The 16,041-nt window shown below is 46.1% G+C and overlaps 1 protein-coding gene across 3 annotated transcripts in view; it reads left to right on the top strand.

The window, feature by feature from the left end:
- The window catches only part of treh (trehalase (brush-border membrane glycoprotein)), a 48,027-nt gene that overhangs the window by 14,822 nt on the left and 17,164 nt on the right, over nucleotides 1-16,041 (top strand). The window contains exons 3-6 of one of the 3 annotated variants that reach the window (XM_072486372.1): nucleotides 2,847-2,947; nucleotides 4,048-4,192; nucleotides 7,690-7,777; nucleotides 10,056-10,156. In XM_072486372.1, coding sequence (XP_072342473.1) covers nucleotides 2,847-2,947; nucleotides 4,048-4,192; nucleotides 7,690-7,777; nucleotides 10,056-10,156 — 435 coding nt within the window. The remainder of the gene's footprint in view (nucleotides 1-2,846; nucleotides 2,948-4,047; nucleotides 4,193-7,689; nucleotides 7,778-10,055; nucleotides 10,157-16,041) is intronic. The other 2 variants (XM_072486374.1, XM_072486373.1) reach the window with 2 other exon arrangements.

The raw sequence follows: 16,041 nt of genomic DNA, 5'->3' as shown, positions 1-16,041 counted from the left end.
CCCCACCCTGACCACCCGCAAAGAACCCCCCCCTCAAAATGTAACACACCAACAGCAATCCCCGACCACCCATCCCGACCCTCAGTTTGTGTCCAGCTTCTCGGCCTGAACAAAGGCCCACGCCTCCTCCGGAGACTCAAAATAATGGTGCCGGTCCTTGTAGGTGACCCACAGTCGCGCCGGCTGCAACATGCCAAACTTCACCCCCTTCCTGTGCAGCACCGCCGTCGCCCGATTGTACCTGGCCCTCCTCTTCGCCACCTCCGCACTCCAGTCCTGATATATTCGAACCTCCGTGTTCTCCCACCTGCTGCTCCTCTCTTTCTTGGCCCACCTGAGCACACACTCCTGATCAGTGAACAGATGAAACCGCACCAACACCGCCCGCGGAGGCTCGTTAGCCTTGGGCCTCCTCGCCAACACTCTATGGGCCCCTTCCAGCTCCAGGGACCCCTGGAAGGACCCCGCTCCCATCAGCGAGTTTAACATGGTGACCACATAGGTCCCCACGTCTGGCACCTCCAGCCCCTCCGGGAGGCCCAGAATCCGCAGATTTGTCCGCCTCGATCGATTCTCCATCTCCTCAAAACGTTCCTGCCATCCTCCACCTTTACCGCAAGGCCTAAGATCTCGTCCTCGTCGGAGATCTGTTGTCGGACCTCGCGGATCGCCACCCCTGGGCCGTCTGGGTCTCCAGCAGCTTGTCGATAGAAGCCTTCATCGGCTCCAGCAGGTCCGCTTTGAGCTCCCTGAAGCAGCGCTGGATAACCTCCTGCTGCTCCTGCGCCCACTGCATCCACGCTGCCCGGTCCCTGCCGGCCGCCATCTTGCTCTTCCCTCGCACTTTCTTTGGGTTCACCACCACTTTTTCAGTCACCCCGCTCCTGGTCCAAGCCTTACACTGTCGGGGGAATATTGCAATCTTCTTCCCACACCGGGAAATGTAGAAAGAATGCCGTTGGGGGCCCTGAAAAGAGCCCAAAAGTCCGTTCCAAGCGGGAGCTGCCGAACGTGCGACTTGGCTCTGCATAGCCGCACCCGGAAGTCCCATCTGCCTGTTCAAGTGAATGTTAGAAGGCTGTGCCACTATTTGAAGAGGAGCTGATGTCCTGGACAACATTTCTCCCGACACACCCAAGTGGCATTTGACTCGGCACTGTTTCAAGGAGTGGGCTGATGGGTATTATTAGATCTATCTCACATAATCCATTGAAGGGGTTTGAGGGTATTTTGAAAATACTAATTGAGTGTTCGTACTTTTTTAACTGTAATTATGATGACCAGCTACCTTTTTGTGTGGTACTTTTTTTTTTAATTTTAGAGTACCTAATTCATTTTATTTTCCAATTAAGGGACAATTTAACATGGCCAATCCACCTAGCCTGCACATCTTTGGGTTGTGGGGGCGAAACCCACACAAGCAAATGAAATGAAATGAGAATGTGCAAACCCCACACGGAAAGTGACCCAGAGCCCAGATCAAACCTGGGACCTCGGTGCCGTGAGACAGCAGTGCTAACCACTGCGCAACCATGCTGCCCTGTGTGGTACTTTTCTGCCGTGGCAGCCCCTCCAGTATATTTCTCTTTCTTCCATCTAGATGTACCAGTCTCCTCTTCACTGCTATTCTCTTTCCCTTGTTTCTTCCCTTTTCCCATGAGTGGGAGGTAGATTCAGATCTGAACTCTGCTTAAAATGCATACATGCCGATTTTGTCCCTGGGAAGAGATTCGGCATGGGCGTGCTGGCTAATTTGAATGTGAATCTCCCTTCGCCGTAGGGCACAGAACCCTGCATCTGTTTTTGGGTCAGTTAAAATGAGTGTTTGTTGGAGATATGATTGTGGTTTAACTTGCTCAATAAATAGAGATGTCTGATCTTTCCTAATTATGGTGTTGGATCCTGATGCATTATCATAGGTCTGGCTGATCACTTTTTCTTGGACAGGATGGTTTCTATACTCTAGCGGCAAGGAAATAGGAGTCCGTTATCAGGTTGCAGCTTGATCACCATTGTGAATGGGCAAATTGATGGTGAGGAATGTTGTCACAATCTGACTTGTCTATATCAGGTGAAACTAATGCAACCTGATTTGGACATGGACAGTTGTAGTTTGTAACATTCTTTGCCAGATGGGCTAGTATTTGTAGAGGAATAAATTTCCTGAAATCTTGATTTGCTATTTCTGCTTTCACATAAGAGATTAAATGAGATGCTTCATGGTGAGTTTGTTTGCCCCGGACTCTGGAATTCCCGTACCCTTCCCGTACCAGCCTCCCCGAACAGGCGCCGGAATGTGGCGACTAGGGGCTTTTCACAGTAACTTCATTTGAAGCCTACTTGTGACAATAAGCGATTCTCATTTCATTTTTCATTTCATGAGTTCTGAGGAGTGAGTGTGCAGTACATGCCCAGGTAGATGGAAGTACACCGATTGATGTAAGCTGTCAGAATGTAAAGTGGGGATATTCAAACTGCAGCCCTGAAACCTATTTCTAGTTTGCTGGTTTGACCTGTTACAATTTGTGGCCCTCGAGCTTGTTGGTGCTGAAGTCTCATTGGCAGATCAATCCTAAATCAGAACAGGAGAATCTATTTGTTAGCGACTAGGGTTTTCTTTAAATTAACAGGAACCATGTATTCAAACTTTATACATGATCTCTGACTCAAACAACTGCTTATGCAAGCAAAGACTTGGATACCCCCAGAATATAGAGAGATGCCCGTTGAAGGACTAGGTAAGAGTATTGAGCATTTTACCAAGTGTAACTGAGCCTGTGATGTAACACAGTGCTCACGCTCTGTCAAATGTCAACTCAACGATCTTGTTTCTCTCCCTCCCCGAGCTCCATCTATTGCACTGGAGAACTTCTACACCAAGTGCAGATGGCCAAACTCTTCAATGATGACAAGCATTTTGTGGATATGAAGTTAAAGATCAATCCAGGTACAAAAGCTTATTTTCTTTCTCAACCACTATTCCTTTCCAGTAGTTTCCCCCCAAAAAATTACAAATAGGATTCCTTCAAACTGCAACTTGCAAATAAAATTCACAAGTAATCAGCCAGTTCAGTTGACCACTTTACAATTCACATAATGGGAGCGGCTTTGTTGAGATAGCTGGAGAACCACAGATACCACCACTCATTTTATGACCCATTCACCCACTATGGCCATGAACTCGATGTGGATTCCACTGAAGGTCAAAGGGCCTATAACCCAGCCCCTCTTCTTTCGATTTAATTTTTTTTGTACCAAATTCATTTTTTTCCCAATTGGACAATTTAGCATGGCCAATCCATGTACCCTGGGGGTGAGACCCACATAGACACAGGGAGAATGTGCAAACTCCACACGGACAGTGACCCGGGGACGGGATTGAACCCGGGTCCTCAGTGCCGTGAGACAGCAGTGCTAACCACTGTGCCATCATGCAGCCCTCTTTCTGTTTAATTTAATCCTGGCTAGCAAAACTGAGAATCTGGGAGGAAACCCCTCCGCTGGCTGGAGTCATACCTGGCACAAAGGAAGGTTACTGTCCGTGTGGAGATTGCACTTTCCTTCCGTGTGCGCGTGGGTTTCCTCCGGGTGCTCCGGTTTCCTCCCACAAAGATGTGCAGTCTAGTGACGATACCACAACACCACTGTTTCCCCTTTATGCCACCAGATGGTAATGAATGAAGTGGGATGTGAGGTGGCTTGTGTGAAATGTGAACAATTAATTTCAACCAAATTACTGCAGATGCTGAAAAGCAGAAAATGGTGGAAATCCTCAGCAGGTCTGGGGGCATCTGAGGAGAGAGAGACCAGTTTAATGTTTCACCAGAACTGGTAATATCCACACAAACTATCTGGGCCAAATTTTCTGTAAATACTATAATCTATAGAAAATTAACTCCAGTGTCAAACTTTAACCAGATTTTTAAAATATTTTACAATATGTGTCAACTCTCAAAATGAATCCACTGACTATTTACAATTCTTAAAATAAACATTATTTGATTCATTTTTAATTTTCTTTTCTCTCCTCTGAATTTTTTTTTAAAGATGTCGTTTTGGAAGCTTTTCAAAACCTCACTGCCACCTCACCACCTCGCCTGACGAAGGAGCAGCTGAAACTCTTTGTTCAAACGTACTTTGATTCTCCTGGACAGGAGTTTGAGAAATGGACACCAGGCGACTGGGGTGATCAGTAGGTGTAAAAACAATCTCTCTCTGTCTGGTTAGCTTCTCAACATTGCCCCTGAGGTGACCTTTTTTGTTGAAGTACATCAGTTTGTCTCCCTGTGGTTCAGAAGGAATAGGTTAAAATGCAGCCCATTGCATAATCTAGGTTAGTGTTTCGATGCTATCTGACTGCAGCATTGATAGAAGTGCCAATCCTTAAGATGAGACAGTATAAGAATGAACTAGCATTTCTGTCGCCCCTTTCATGAGTTCTCTGGCGACCTGGCCAACATTCTTCCCTAAACCAACAGCAGCAAAAAACAATTAACTAGTTCATTTAAAGGGCGGCACAGTGGTTGGCACTGCTGCCTCACAGCACATTCTCCCCGTGTCTGTGTGGATCTCACCCCCACAATCCAAAAAATGTGCAGGGTAGGTGGATTGGCCACGCTAAATTGCCCTTTAATTGGAAAAAACAATAATTGGGTACTCTAAATTTATTTTTAAAAACTGGATCATTTCATCAATAAGATCTTGATGTGGGTAAAATGACTACTGCATAACTCGCAGCATGTTTGAATAACTTCATGAAGCATTTTGGCACAAGGAATTGTACAAATGCACGTGTGTGTGCGCAAATAAAGTTGGATTCAGATTTTTTTGTTTAAAATCAACAGTAAAACTTATATGGGCAGCACGGTGGCGCAGTGGTTAGTGCTGTTGCCTCACGGCGCCGAGGTCCCAGGTTCGATCCCGGCTCTGGGTCACTGTCCGCGTGGAGCTTGCACATTCCCCCTGTGTTTGCGTGGGTTTCGCCCCCACAATCCAAAGATGTGCAGCGTAGGTGGATTGGCCACGCTAAATTGTCCCTTATTTGGAAAAAATGAATTGGGTACTCTAAATCTATCTTTAAAAAAAACAGTACAACTAGTCCAGGGAACAAAATACTGAACTGGTCATTGATACTGGTGATTGATACTCTTGAGGGACTGGGTAGACAGTTGGCAATCAATACATTATGACAGTTGTTGTGTTGGGCACTCTGGATCCGTGGAACACATACAGGTCACCAACACTTGAAATAGTGCAATACTATTTTATTAAGTCAGAAACTCTTTAACATACTCTCACTGTGGGTTAACACGATATTAGCTTTAACTAAAGACCTTTGCCTTGTCCTAACCAGTCGATGCACTCAGCACATGGTGAATGTCTGTGCTGCAGGCTGTGAGCTCTGTCCTATTAGCTAGCTGCAGCTCGAATGAGCGGGAACTCTGATGCCCTCTGTCTTTATAGTGCGTGTGCTCTAACTGGTGATTGGCTGCAGTGTTGTGTGTGTTGATCGGTCCCACTGTGTGTCCATCAGTGTGTGTGTCTGCACCATGATATACTGGTGTATATTATGACAATAGTGACAATACTTAAAAAAAATAATGAACTACAGCATTTTGCAATGCCCAGTGGTTGCGAATGGTGCTGTGGAGATGCAAGTTACATGTTGCACAGGGAACAATGAAAGTTCGCTGCAGGTACAGCAAGTAATCGGCAAGGCAAATTACATGTTGGCCTTTAATGCAAGGGGACTGGAACACAAGAATGAGGATGTTTTGCTACAATTATGTAGGGTTTTAGTGACATCAAACCTGGAGTACTGCCTATAGTTTCCTTCCCCATATTCATGGAAGGAAATAATTGTATTGGAGTAAAGGTCTGTTAGATTTGTTCCTGGGTAAATCTGTCTGGGATTTAAAAGGATATGATGTGATCTTATTGAAGCATGAAGGAAATTGACATTGTAGAATTTCAGAAGTGGTTTCCCCTGGCTGGGAAATCGAGAATCTGGGGTAGAAGCTCAGGATAAAAGTCCAATCGGTGGCACAGAGGTAAGAAATAGGTTGTGAATATTTGTACTAAAACCCGAGAATGCTGGAAATATTCAGCAGGTCTGGCAGCTTCTGTAGAAAGAGGAACAGAATCACTGTTTCCCTGTCCACAAATGTTACCAGATCTGCTAAGTGTTTCTTTTGTTTTCTGTTATTTCAGATTTCCAGCGACGACAGTACAGGATGATATAGTGGTATTGTCAATGGATTAGTAATTCAGGGAGCGAGGGTAATACTCTGCAGGCCAGGGTTCAAATACCACAGAGCTGGTGGAATTTAAATTCAATTTCTAAAAAGTCCCTGAAACCATTGCCAATTGTCGTTAAAAACCCACCTGGGTCACTCATGTCCTTTAGGAAAGGAAATCTGCCGTCCTTACCTGGTCTGGCCTACATGTGACTCCAGACCCACTGCAATGTGGTTGACTCTTAATTGTCCCCTCAAGGGCAATTAGGGATGGGCAATACATGTTGGCACATCCCATGAACGAATAAAAACAGTACTTTGCTTTTGTGTTGTGGAAATCAGCAGATTGTGACTGCTCCATTGCTGAGCAGATTGTCAGGTTGAGTGGATTGATTTCCGTTCTAAGGGAATCGAGGCACATGGAGAGTGGGTGACAGAGTTTAAAAATATATATATATTTATTAAAGTTTTTTAACCAACACAATTTTTTCCCCTTACAAACAATAAACCCCCCCCGTAACAAAGTAACACGAAAACGCACTGAGCAAGATATATACATGGCAAAATGGTATATTTACATAGCTTTATACACTGGCTCTCTCCCGCACGTGCCAGTTTCCCCCACCCTTCATGTTATCTCCTGCTCATCCATCCCCCCAAGCAATCCCCCATCCATCCCCCCCCCCCCCCAGGGTTGCTGCTGCTGCTGACCGATTTTCCTCTAACGTTCCGCGAGATATTCTAGGAACGGTTGCCACCGCCTGTAGAACCCCTGCGCAGACCCTCTCAAGGCAAACTTAATCCTCTCCAGCTTTATGAACCCAGCCATGTCGTTTATCCAGGCCTCCAGGCTAGGGGGCTTCGCCTCCTTCCACATTAGCAAGATCCTTCGCCGGGCTACTAGGGACACAAAGGCCAGAATGCCGGCCTCTTTCGCCTCCTGCACTCCCGGCTCGTCCACTACTCCGAATATTGCTAGCCCCCAGCTTGGCTTGACCCGGACTTTCACCACCTGAGATATTGCTCCCGCCACTCCTCTCCAGAACCCCTCCAGTGCCGGGCATGACCAAAACATATGGACATGGTTCGCCGGGCTCCCTGAGCACCTTCCACATCTGTCCTCTACCCCAAAGAACCTACTCAACCTCGCCCCCGTCAAGTGCGCTCTGTGGACCACCTTAAATTGTATCAGGCTGAGCCTGGCACACGAGGAGGAGGAATTAACCCTACCTAGGGCATCAGCCCACAGACCTTCCTTGATCTCCTCCCCCAGCTCCTCCTCCCATTTACCCTTCAACTCTTCTGCCATCGCTTTGTGGGTGACAGAGTTGAGGCAGATCAGTCATGATTGCATTAAATGGTGGAGCAAGTTCGATAGTCCACTCCAGCTCCTATTCTGATAAAGGCTGGTTGTAAAGTAGTGTCCCTGATTAATAAGAAATGTCATTTGCAGCCCCCGAATCCTTCACAAGATTTCTGACCAGAAACTGAGACTTTGGGCTACAGAACTGCATGCTCTCTGGAAATCCTTGGGGAGAAAGGTATGTGTGGAACTGTACTTTCAAATATATTCACAGGCATGTGTGGGCAAGGGGCGCAAAGAGACAGAATAATCAACCATTTACTTATGCAATGTTAACAGTATTTAGAAACATTTGGACCCAGACATAGAATCAAGGAGCAGATGGCTGCCATTCTTCCCTTCGAGCTTGCTCTGCCATTCATTCTTTAAAATACATTTACAGTACCCAATTATTATTTTTTTCCAATTAAGGGGCAATTTAGCGTGGCTAATTCACCTAACCTGCACATCTTTGGTTTGGAGGGTGAGACCCACGCAGGCACGAGGAGAATGTGCAAACTCCACACGGACAGTGACCCGGGGTCGGGATCGAACCCGGGTCCTCTGCGCTGTGGGCAGCAGTGCTAACCACCCTCCGTTTATGTGATCCGATTTTTGTAAATAACACTCAACAAACTCTTGTGATTAACTCTTGGGATTAGTTTATTTCATATTCAAACCTGGGGTGTTTGGTGGGGGACATGTGTGTAACCACATGATGGTGATCTCTGAGTGGCAGAGCAGGCTCTAAGGCTGACTGGCCTCATTGTGTTCCTATTTCCTGTGTAGAGGCGCAGCCGCAGGCAGGTGGGAAAGACCGAGGTTTTGCAACTATGGTGATAGTGAATGAGGACGCTCTTGACATAAAACTGACTTTGAGGAGTTGAGAGATGGTGGCCGGCTGCTGGGTCACCTGGGAGCGCTGCTGCTGGGTCACCTGGGAGCGCTGCTGCTGGGGCACCTGGGAGCGCTGCTGCTGGGGCACCTGGGAGCGCTGCTGCTGGGGCACCTGGGAGCGCTGCTGCTGGGGCACCTGGGAGCGCTGCTGCTGGGGCACCTGGGAGCGCTGCTGCTGGGGCACCTGGGAGCGCTGCTGCTGGGGCACCTGGGAGCGCTGCTGCCGGGGCACCTGGGAGCGCTGCTGCTGGGGCACCTGGGAGCGCTGCTGCTGGGGCACCTGGGAGCGCTGCTGCTGGGGCACCTGGGAGCGCTGCTGCTGGGGCACCTGGGAGCGCTGCTGCTGGGGCACCTGGGAGCGCTGCTGCTGGGGCACCTGGGAGCGCTGCTGCTGGGGCACCTGGGAGCGCTGCTGCTGGGGCACCTGGGAGCGCTGCTGCTGGGGCACCTGGGAGCGCTGCTGCTGGGGCACCTGGGAGCGCTGCTGCTGGGGCACCTGGGAGCGCTGCTGCTGGGGCACCTGGGAGCGCTGCTGCTGGGGCACCTGGGAGCGCTGCTGCTGGGGCACCTGGGAGCGCTGCTGCTGGGGCACCTGGGAGCGCTGCTGCTGGGGCACCTGGGAGCGCTGCTGCTGGGGCACCTGGGAGCGCTGCTGCTGGGGCACCTGGGAGCGCTGCTGCTGGGGCACCTGGGAGCGCTGCTGCTGGGGCACCTGGGAGCGCTGCTACTGCTGTTTCCAGTTTGGAAGCAATCCGCAAAATCATCTGAGAGGTGGCAAAATGTAATAAAACTGTCCAAAGACACTCGGAGCAGGGAGCCATTGTGACCAATTAATTAGTTAATTGCAGTTTCCGTGCTTCTGACCTAAATGCATCATTTCTCTTGGGAGCAAAATGGTGGCTGTTAACACCTCTTCAGGTATAACAAATTTCTATATCTGTGTCTTTTTTATTACCCAAACTGGGGAGTCAATTCATCTGCTAGTTTCGTGATTATAATATGGCCTTGCAATGGAGTGAGATTCTATGAGGAAGAAAGTGGAACTGTTTGATCTCTGTTAGCAGCTTCCAGAACAGTTGACTATTCTAATGAGTCATGAGACCTATGGTAGCCATCTTTTGGTTCAGCAACAATTGATTTTAAAATAGCAGAAGACATAACATTTTGTACACAGTTTTGATTTATTTTTGTGCCTTGTTGGCATAATATGTTCATATTCCCAATGAATAATTACATGGGACATGAGACACAGGAGCTGACAAAGAGGCCATTCGGTCCAGCATGCCCATGCTGGCAATGTTATCCAGTACTGGATGAGCAGAAATTCCTCCAATTAAATACGGGGAAGGTTAGAACCAGTGTCCCCATTCCAAACCTGTTCCCGAATGACCAACTCCATCTCTTTCCCCCCCCTGGTCGCAGTCTGAGGTTAGGCCCATCTGTTTGTAACCTTGGTGTCACGTTGACCTGAGATGAGCTTCGGGCCGGCCAGTCATTGTTGTGTGACAGTGTGAAATGCATATTTCTCCGGCTTTAAGGAAGTGTCACAACCTGATTAAACATCCTCTTGTTGCTTTCAGATTAAGCTGGATGTGCAGTCGCACGCAGAGCTGTATTCCCAGATTTATGTGCCCAAACCATTGATTGTACCTGGTGGTCGATTCAGGGAATTTTATTACTGGTAAGAGTGCATTGAGTGGATTATTACTGGTGAGTGCATTGAGTGGATTATTACTGGTGAGAGTGCATTGAGTGGATTGTTACTGGTGAGAGTGCATTGAGTGGATTGTTACTGGTGAGAGTGCATTGAGTGGATTATTACTGGTGAGAGTGCATTGAGTGGATTGTTACTGGTGAGAGTGCATTGAGTGGATTATTACTGGTGAGTGCATTGAGTGGATTGTTACTGGTGAGAGTGCATTGAGTGGATTGTTACTGGTGAGTGCATTGAGTGGATTATTACTGGTGAGAGTGCATTGAGTGGATTGTTACTGGTGAGAGTGCATTGAGTGGATTATTACTGGTGAGAGTGCATTGAGTGGATTATTGCTGGTGAGAGTGCATTGAGTGGATTGTTACTGGTGAGAGTGCATTGAGTGGATTATTACTGGTGAGTGCATTGAGTGGATTATTACTGGTGAGAGTGCATTGAGTGGATTGTTACTGGTGAGAGTGCATTGAGTGGATTATTACTGGTGAGTGCATTGAGTGGATTATTACTGGTGAGAGTGCATTGAGTGGATTGTTACTGGTGAGAGTGCATTGAGTGGATTGTTACTGGTGAGAGTGCATTGAGTGGATTGTTACTGGTGAGAGTGCATTGAGTGGATTGTTACTGGTGAGAGTGCATTGAGTGGATTGTTACTGGTGAGAGTGCATTGAGTGGATTATTACTGGTGAGAGTGCATTGAGTGGATTATTGCTGGTGAGAGTGCATTGAGTGGATTGTTACTGGTGAGAGTGCATTGAGTGGATTATTACTGGTGAGTGCATTGAGTGGATTATTACTGGTGAGAGTGCATTGAGTGGATTATTACTGGTGAGAGTGCATTGAGTGGATTATTACTGGTGAGTGCATTGAGTGGATTATTGCTGGTGAGAGTGCATTGAGTGGATTATTACTGGTGAGTGCATTGAGTGGATTATTACTGGTGAGAGTGCATTGAGTGGATTATTACTGGTGAGTGCATTGAGTGGATTATTGCTGGTGAGAGTGCATTGAGTGGATTATTACTGGTGAGTGCATTGAGTGGATTATTACTGGTGAGTGCATTGAGTGGATTATTACTGGTGAGAGTGCATTGAGTGGATTGTTACTGGTGAGAGTGCATTGAGTGGATTATTACTGGTGAGAGTGCATTGAGTGGATTATTACTGGTGAGAGTGCATTGAGTGGATTGTTACTGGTGAGTGCATTGAGTGGATTGTTACTGGTGAGTGCATTGAGTGGATTATTACTGGTGAGAGTGCATTGAGTGGATTATTAATGGTGAGAGTGCATTGAGTGGATTGTTACTGGTGAGAGTGCATTGAGTGGATTATTACTGGTGAGTGCATTGAGTGGATTGTTACTGGTGAGAGTGCATTGAGTGGATTGTTACTGGTGAGAGTGCATTGAGTGGATTATTACTGGTGAGAGTGCATTGAGTGGATTGTTACTGGTGAGAGTGCATTGAGTGGATTGTTACTGGTGAGTGCATTGAGTGGATTATTACTGGTGAGAGTGCATTGAGTGGATTATTACTGGTGAGAGTGCATTGAGTGGATTATTACTGGTGAGTGCATTGAGTGGATTATTGCTGGTGAGAGTGCATTGAGTGGATTATTACTGGTGAGTGCATTGAGTGGATTATTACTGGTGAGAGTGCATTGAGTGGATTATTACTGGTGAGTGCATTGAGTGGATTATTGCTGGTGAGAGTGCATTGAGTGGATTATTACTGGTGAGTGCATTGAGTGGATTATTACTGGTGAGTGCATTGAGTGGATTATTACTGGTGAGAGTGCATTGAGTGGATTGTTACTGGTGAGAGTGCATTGAGTGGATTATTACTGGTGAGAGTGCATTGAGTGGATTATTACTGGTGAGAGTGCATTGAGTGGATTGTTACTGGTGAGTGCATTGAGTGGATTGTTACTGGTGAGTGCATTGAGTGGATTATTACTGGTGAGAGTGCATTGAGTGGATTATTAATGGTGAGAGTGCATTGAGTGGATTGTTACTGGTGAGAGTGCATTGAGTGGATTATTACTGGTGAGTGCATTGAGTGGATTGTTACTGGTGAGAGTGCATTGAGTGGATTGTTACTGGTGAGAGTGCATTGAGTGGATTATTACTGGTGAGAGTGCATTGAGTGGATTGTTACTGGTGAGTGCATTGAGTGGATTATTACTGGTGAGAGTGCATTGAGTGGATTATTACTGGTGAGTGCATTGAGTGGATTGTTACTGGTGAGTGCATTGAGTGGATTATTACTGGTGAGAGTGCATTGAGTGGATTGTTACTGGTGAGTGCATTGAGTGGATTGTTACTGGTGAGAGTGCATTGAGTGGATTATTACTGGTGAGTGCATTGAGTGGATTGTTACTGGTGAGAGTGCATTGAGTGGATTGTTACTGGTGAGAGTGCATTGAGTGGATTATTACTGGTGAGAGTGCATTGAGTGGATTGTTACTGGTGAGTGCATTGAGTGGATTATTACTGGTGAGAGTGCATTGAGTGGATTATTACTGGTGAGTGCATTGAGTGGATTGTTACTGGTGAGTGCATTGAGTGGATTATTACTGGTGAGAGTGCATTGAGTGGATTGTTACTGGTGAGTGCATTGAGTGGATTGTTACTGGTGAGAGTGCATTGAGTGGATTGTTACTGGTGAGTGCATTGAGTGGATTATTACTGGTGAGAGTGCATTGAGTGGATTATTACTGGTGAGAGTGCATTGAGTGGATTATTACTGGTGAGTGCATTGAGTGGATTATTGCTGGTGAGAGTGCATTGAGTGGATTATTACTGGTGAGTGCATTGAGTGGATTATTACTGGTGAGAGTGCATTGAGTGGATTATTACTGGTGAGTGCATTGAGTGGATTATTGCTGGTGAGAGTGCATTGAGTGGATTATTACTGGTGAGTGCATTGAGTGGATTATTACTGGTGAGTGCATTGAGTGGATTATTACTGGTGAGAGTGCATTGAGTGGATTGTTACTGGTGAGAGTGCATTGAGTGGATTATTACTGGTGAGAGTGCATTGAGTGGATTATTACTGGTGAGAGTGCATTGAGTGGATTGTTACTGGTGAGTGCATTGAGTGGATTGTTACTGGTGAGTGCATTGAGTGGATTATTACTGGTGAGAGTGCATTGAGTGGATTATTAATGGTGAGAGTGCATTGAGTGGATTGTTACTGGTGAGAGTGCATTGAGTGGATTATTACTGGTGAGTGCATTGAGTGGATTGTTACTGGTGAGAGTGCATTGAGTGGATTGTTACTGGTGAGAGTGCATTGAGTGGATTATTACTGGTGAGAGTGCATTGAGTGGATTGTTACTGGTGAGTGCATTGAGTGGATTATTACTGGTGAGAGTGCATTGAGTGGATTATTACTCGTGAGTGCATTGAGTGGATTGTTACTGGTGAGTGCATTGAGTGGATTATTACTGGTGAGAGTGCATTGAGTGGATTGTTACTGGTGAGTGCATTGAGTGGATTGTTACTGGTGAGAGTGCATTGAGTGGATTATTACTGGTGAGTGCATTGAGTGGATTGTTACTGGTGAGAGTGCATTGAGTGGATTGTTACTGGTGAGAGTGCATTGAGTGGATTATTACTGGTGAGAGTGCATTGAGTGGATTGTTACTGGTGAGTGCATTGAGTGGATTATTACTGGTGAGAGTGCATTGAGTGGATTATTACTGGTGAGTGCATTGAGTGGATTGTTACTGGTGAGTGCATTGAGTGGATTATTACTGGTGAGAGTGCATTGAGTGGATTGTTACTGGTGAGTGCATTGAGTGGATTGTTACTGGTGAGAGTGCATTGAGTGGATTGTTACTGGTGAGAGTGCATTGAGTGGATTATTACTGGTGAGAGTGCATTGAGTGGATTGTTACTGGTGAGTGCATTGAGTGGATTATTACTGGTGAGAGTGCATTGAGTGGATTATTACTGGTGAGTGCATTGAGTGGATTGTTACTGGTGAGTGCATTGAGTGGATTATTACTGGTGAGAGTGCATTGAGTGGATTGTTACTGGTGAGTGCATTGAGTGGATTATTACTGGTGAGAGTGCATTGAGTGGATTGTTACTGGTGAGTGCATTGAGTGGATTGTTACTGGTGAGAGTGCATTGAGTGGATTGTTACTGGTGAGAGTGCATTGAGTGGATTATTACTGGTGAGAGTGCATTGAGTGGATTGTTACTGGTGAGTGCATTGAGTGGATTATTACTGGTGAGAGTGCATTGAGTGGATTATTACTGGTGAGTGCATTGAGTGGATTGTTACTGGTGAGTGCATTGAGTGGATTATTACTGGTGAGTGCATTGAGTGGATTGTTACTGGTGAGTGCATTGAGTGGATTATTACTGGTGAGAGTGCATTGAGTGGATTATTACTGGTGAGTGCATTGAGTGGATTGTTACTGGTGAGTGCATTGAGTGGATTATTACTGGTGAGAGTGCATTGAGTGGATTGTTACTGGTGAGTGCATTGAGTGGATTATTACTGGTGAGAGTGCATTGAGTGGATTGTTACTGGTGAGTGCATTGAGTGGATTGTTACTGGTGAGAGTGCATTGAGTGGATTGTTACTGGTGAGAGTGCATTGAGTGGATTATTACTGGTGAGAGTGCATTGAGTGGATTGTTACTGGTGAGTGCATTGAGTGGATTATTACTGGTGAGAGTGCATTGAGTGGATTATTACTGGTGAGTGCATTGAGTGGATTGTTACTGGTGAGTGCATTGAGTGGATTATTACTGGTGAGAGTGCATTGAGTGGATTATTACTGGTGAGAGTGCATTGAGTGGATTATTACTGGTGAGTGCATTGAGTGGATTGTTACTGGTGAGAGTGCATTGAGTGGATTATTACTGGTGAGAGTGCATTGAGTGGATTATTACTGGTGAGAGTGCATTGAGTGGATTGTTACTGGTGAGTGCATTGAGTGGATTATTACTGGTGAGAGTGCATTGAGTGGATTATTACTGGTGAGTGCATTGAGTGGATTGTTACTGGTGAGTGCATTGAGTGGATTATTACTGGTGAGAGTGCATTGAGTGGATTATTACTGGTGAGTGCATTGAGTGGATTGTTACTGGTGAGAGTGCATTGAGTGGATTATTACTGGTGAGTGCATTGAGTGGATTGTTACTGGTGAGAGTGCATTGAGTGGATTATTACTGGTGAGAGTGCATTGAGTGGATTATTACTGGTGAGAGTGCATTGAGTGGATTATTACTGGTGAGAGTGCATTGAGTGGATTATTACTGGTGAGAGTGCATTGAGTGGATTATTACTGGTGAGAGTGCATTGAGTGGATTGTTACTGGTGAGTGCATTGAGTGGATTATTACTGGTGAGAGTGCATTGAGTGGATTATTACTGGTGAGTGCATTGAGTGGATTGTTACTGGTGAGTGCATTGAGTGGATTATTACTGGTGAGAGTGCATTGAGTGGATTATTACTGGTGAGTGCATTGAGTGGATTGTTACTGGTGAGAGTGCATTGAGTGGATTATTACTGGTGAGTGCATTGAGTGGATTGTTACTGGTGAGAGTGCATTGAGTGGATTATTACTGGTGAGAGTGCATTGAGTGGATTATTACTGGTGAGAGTGCATTGAGTGGATTATTACTGGTGAGAGTGCATTGAGTGGATTATTACTGGTGAGAGTGCATTGAGTGGATTATTACTGGTGAGTGCATTGAGTGGATTATTACTGGTGAGTGCATTGAGTGGATTGTTACTGGTGAGAGTGCATTGAGTGGATTATTACTGGTGAGTGCATTGAGTGGATTGTTACTGGTGAGAGTGCATTGAGTGGATTATTACTGGTGAGAGTGCATTGA

Source organism: Scyliorhinus torazame, chromosome 21, assembly GCF_047496885.1.
Source record: "Scyliorhinus torazame isolate Kashiwa2021f chromosome 21, sScyTor2.1, whole genome shotgun sequence".
In the NCBI taxonomy this organism is placed as follows: Eukaryota; Metazoa; Chordata; class Chondrichthyes; order Carcharhiniformes; family Scyliorhinidae; genus Scyliorhinus; species Scyliorhinus torazame.
Note: the sequence above shows the minus strand (reverse complement) of the source record. Positions and strands in the feature narration are given on the sequence as shown.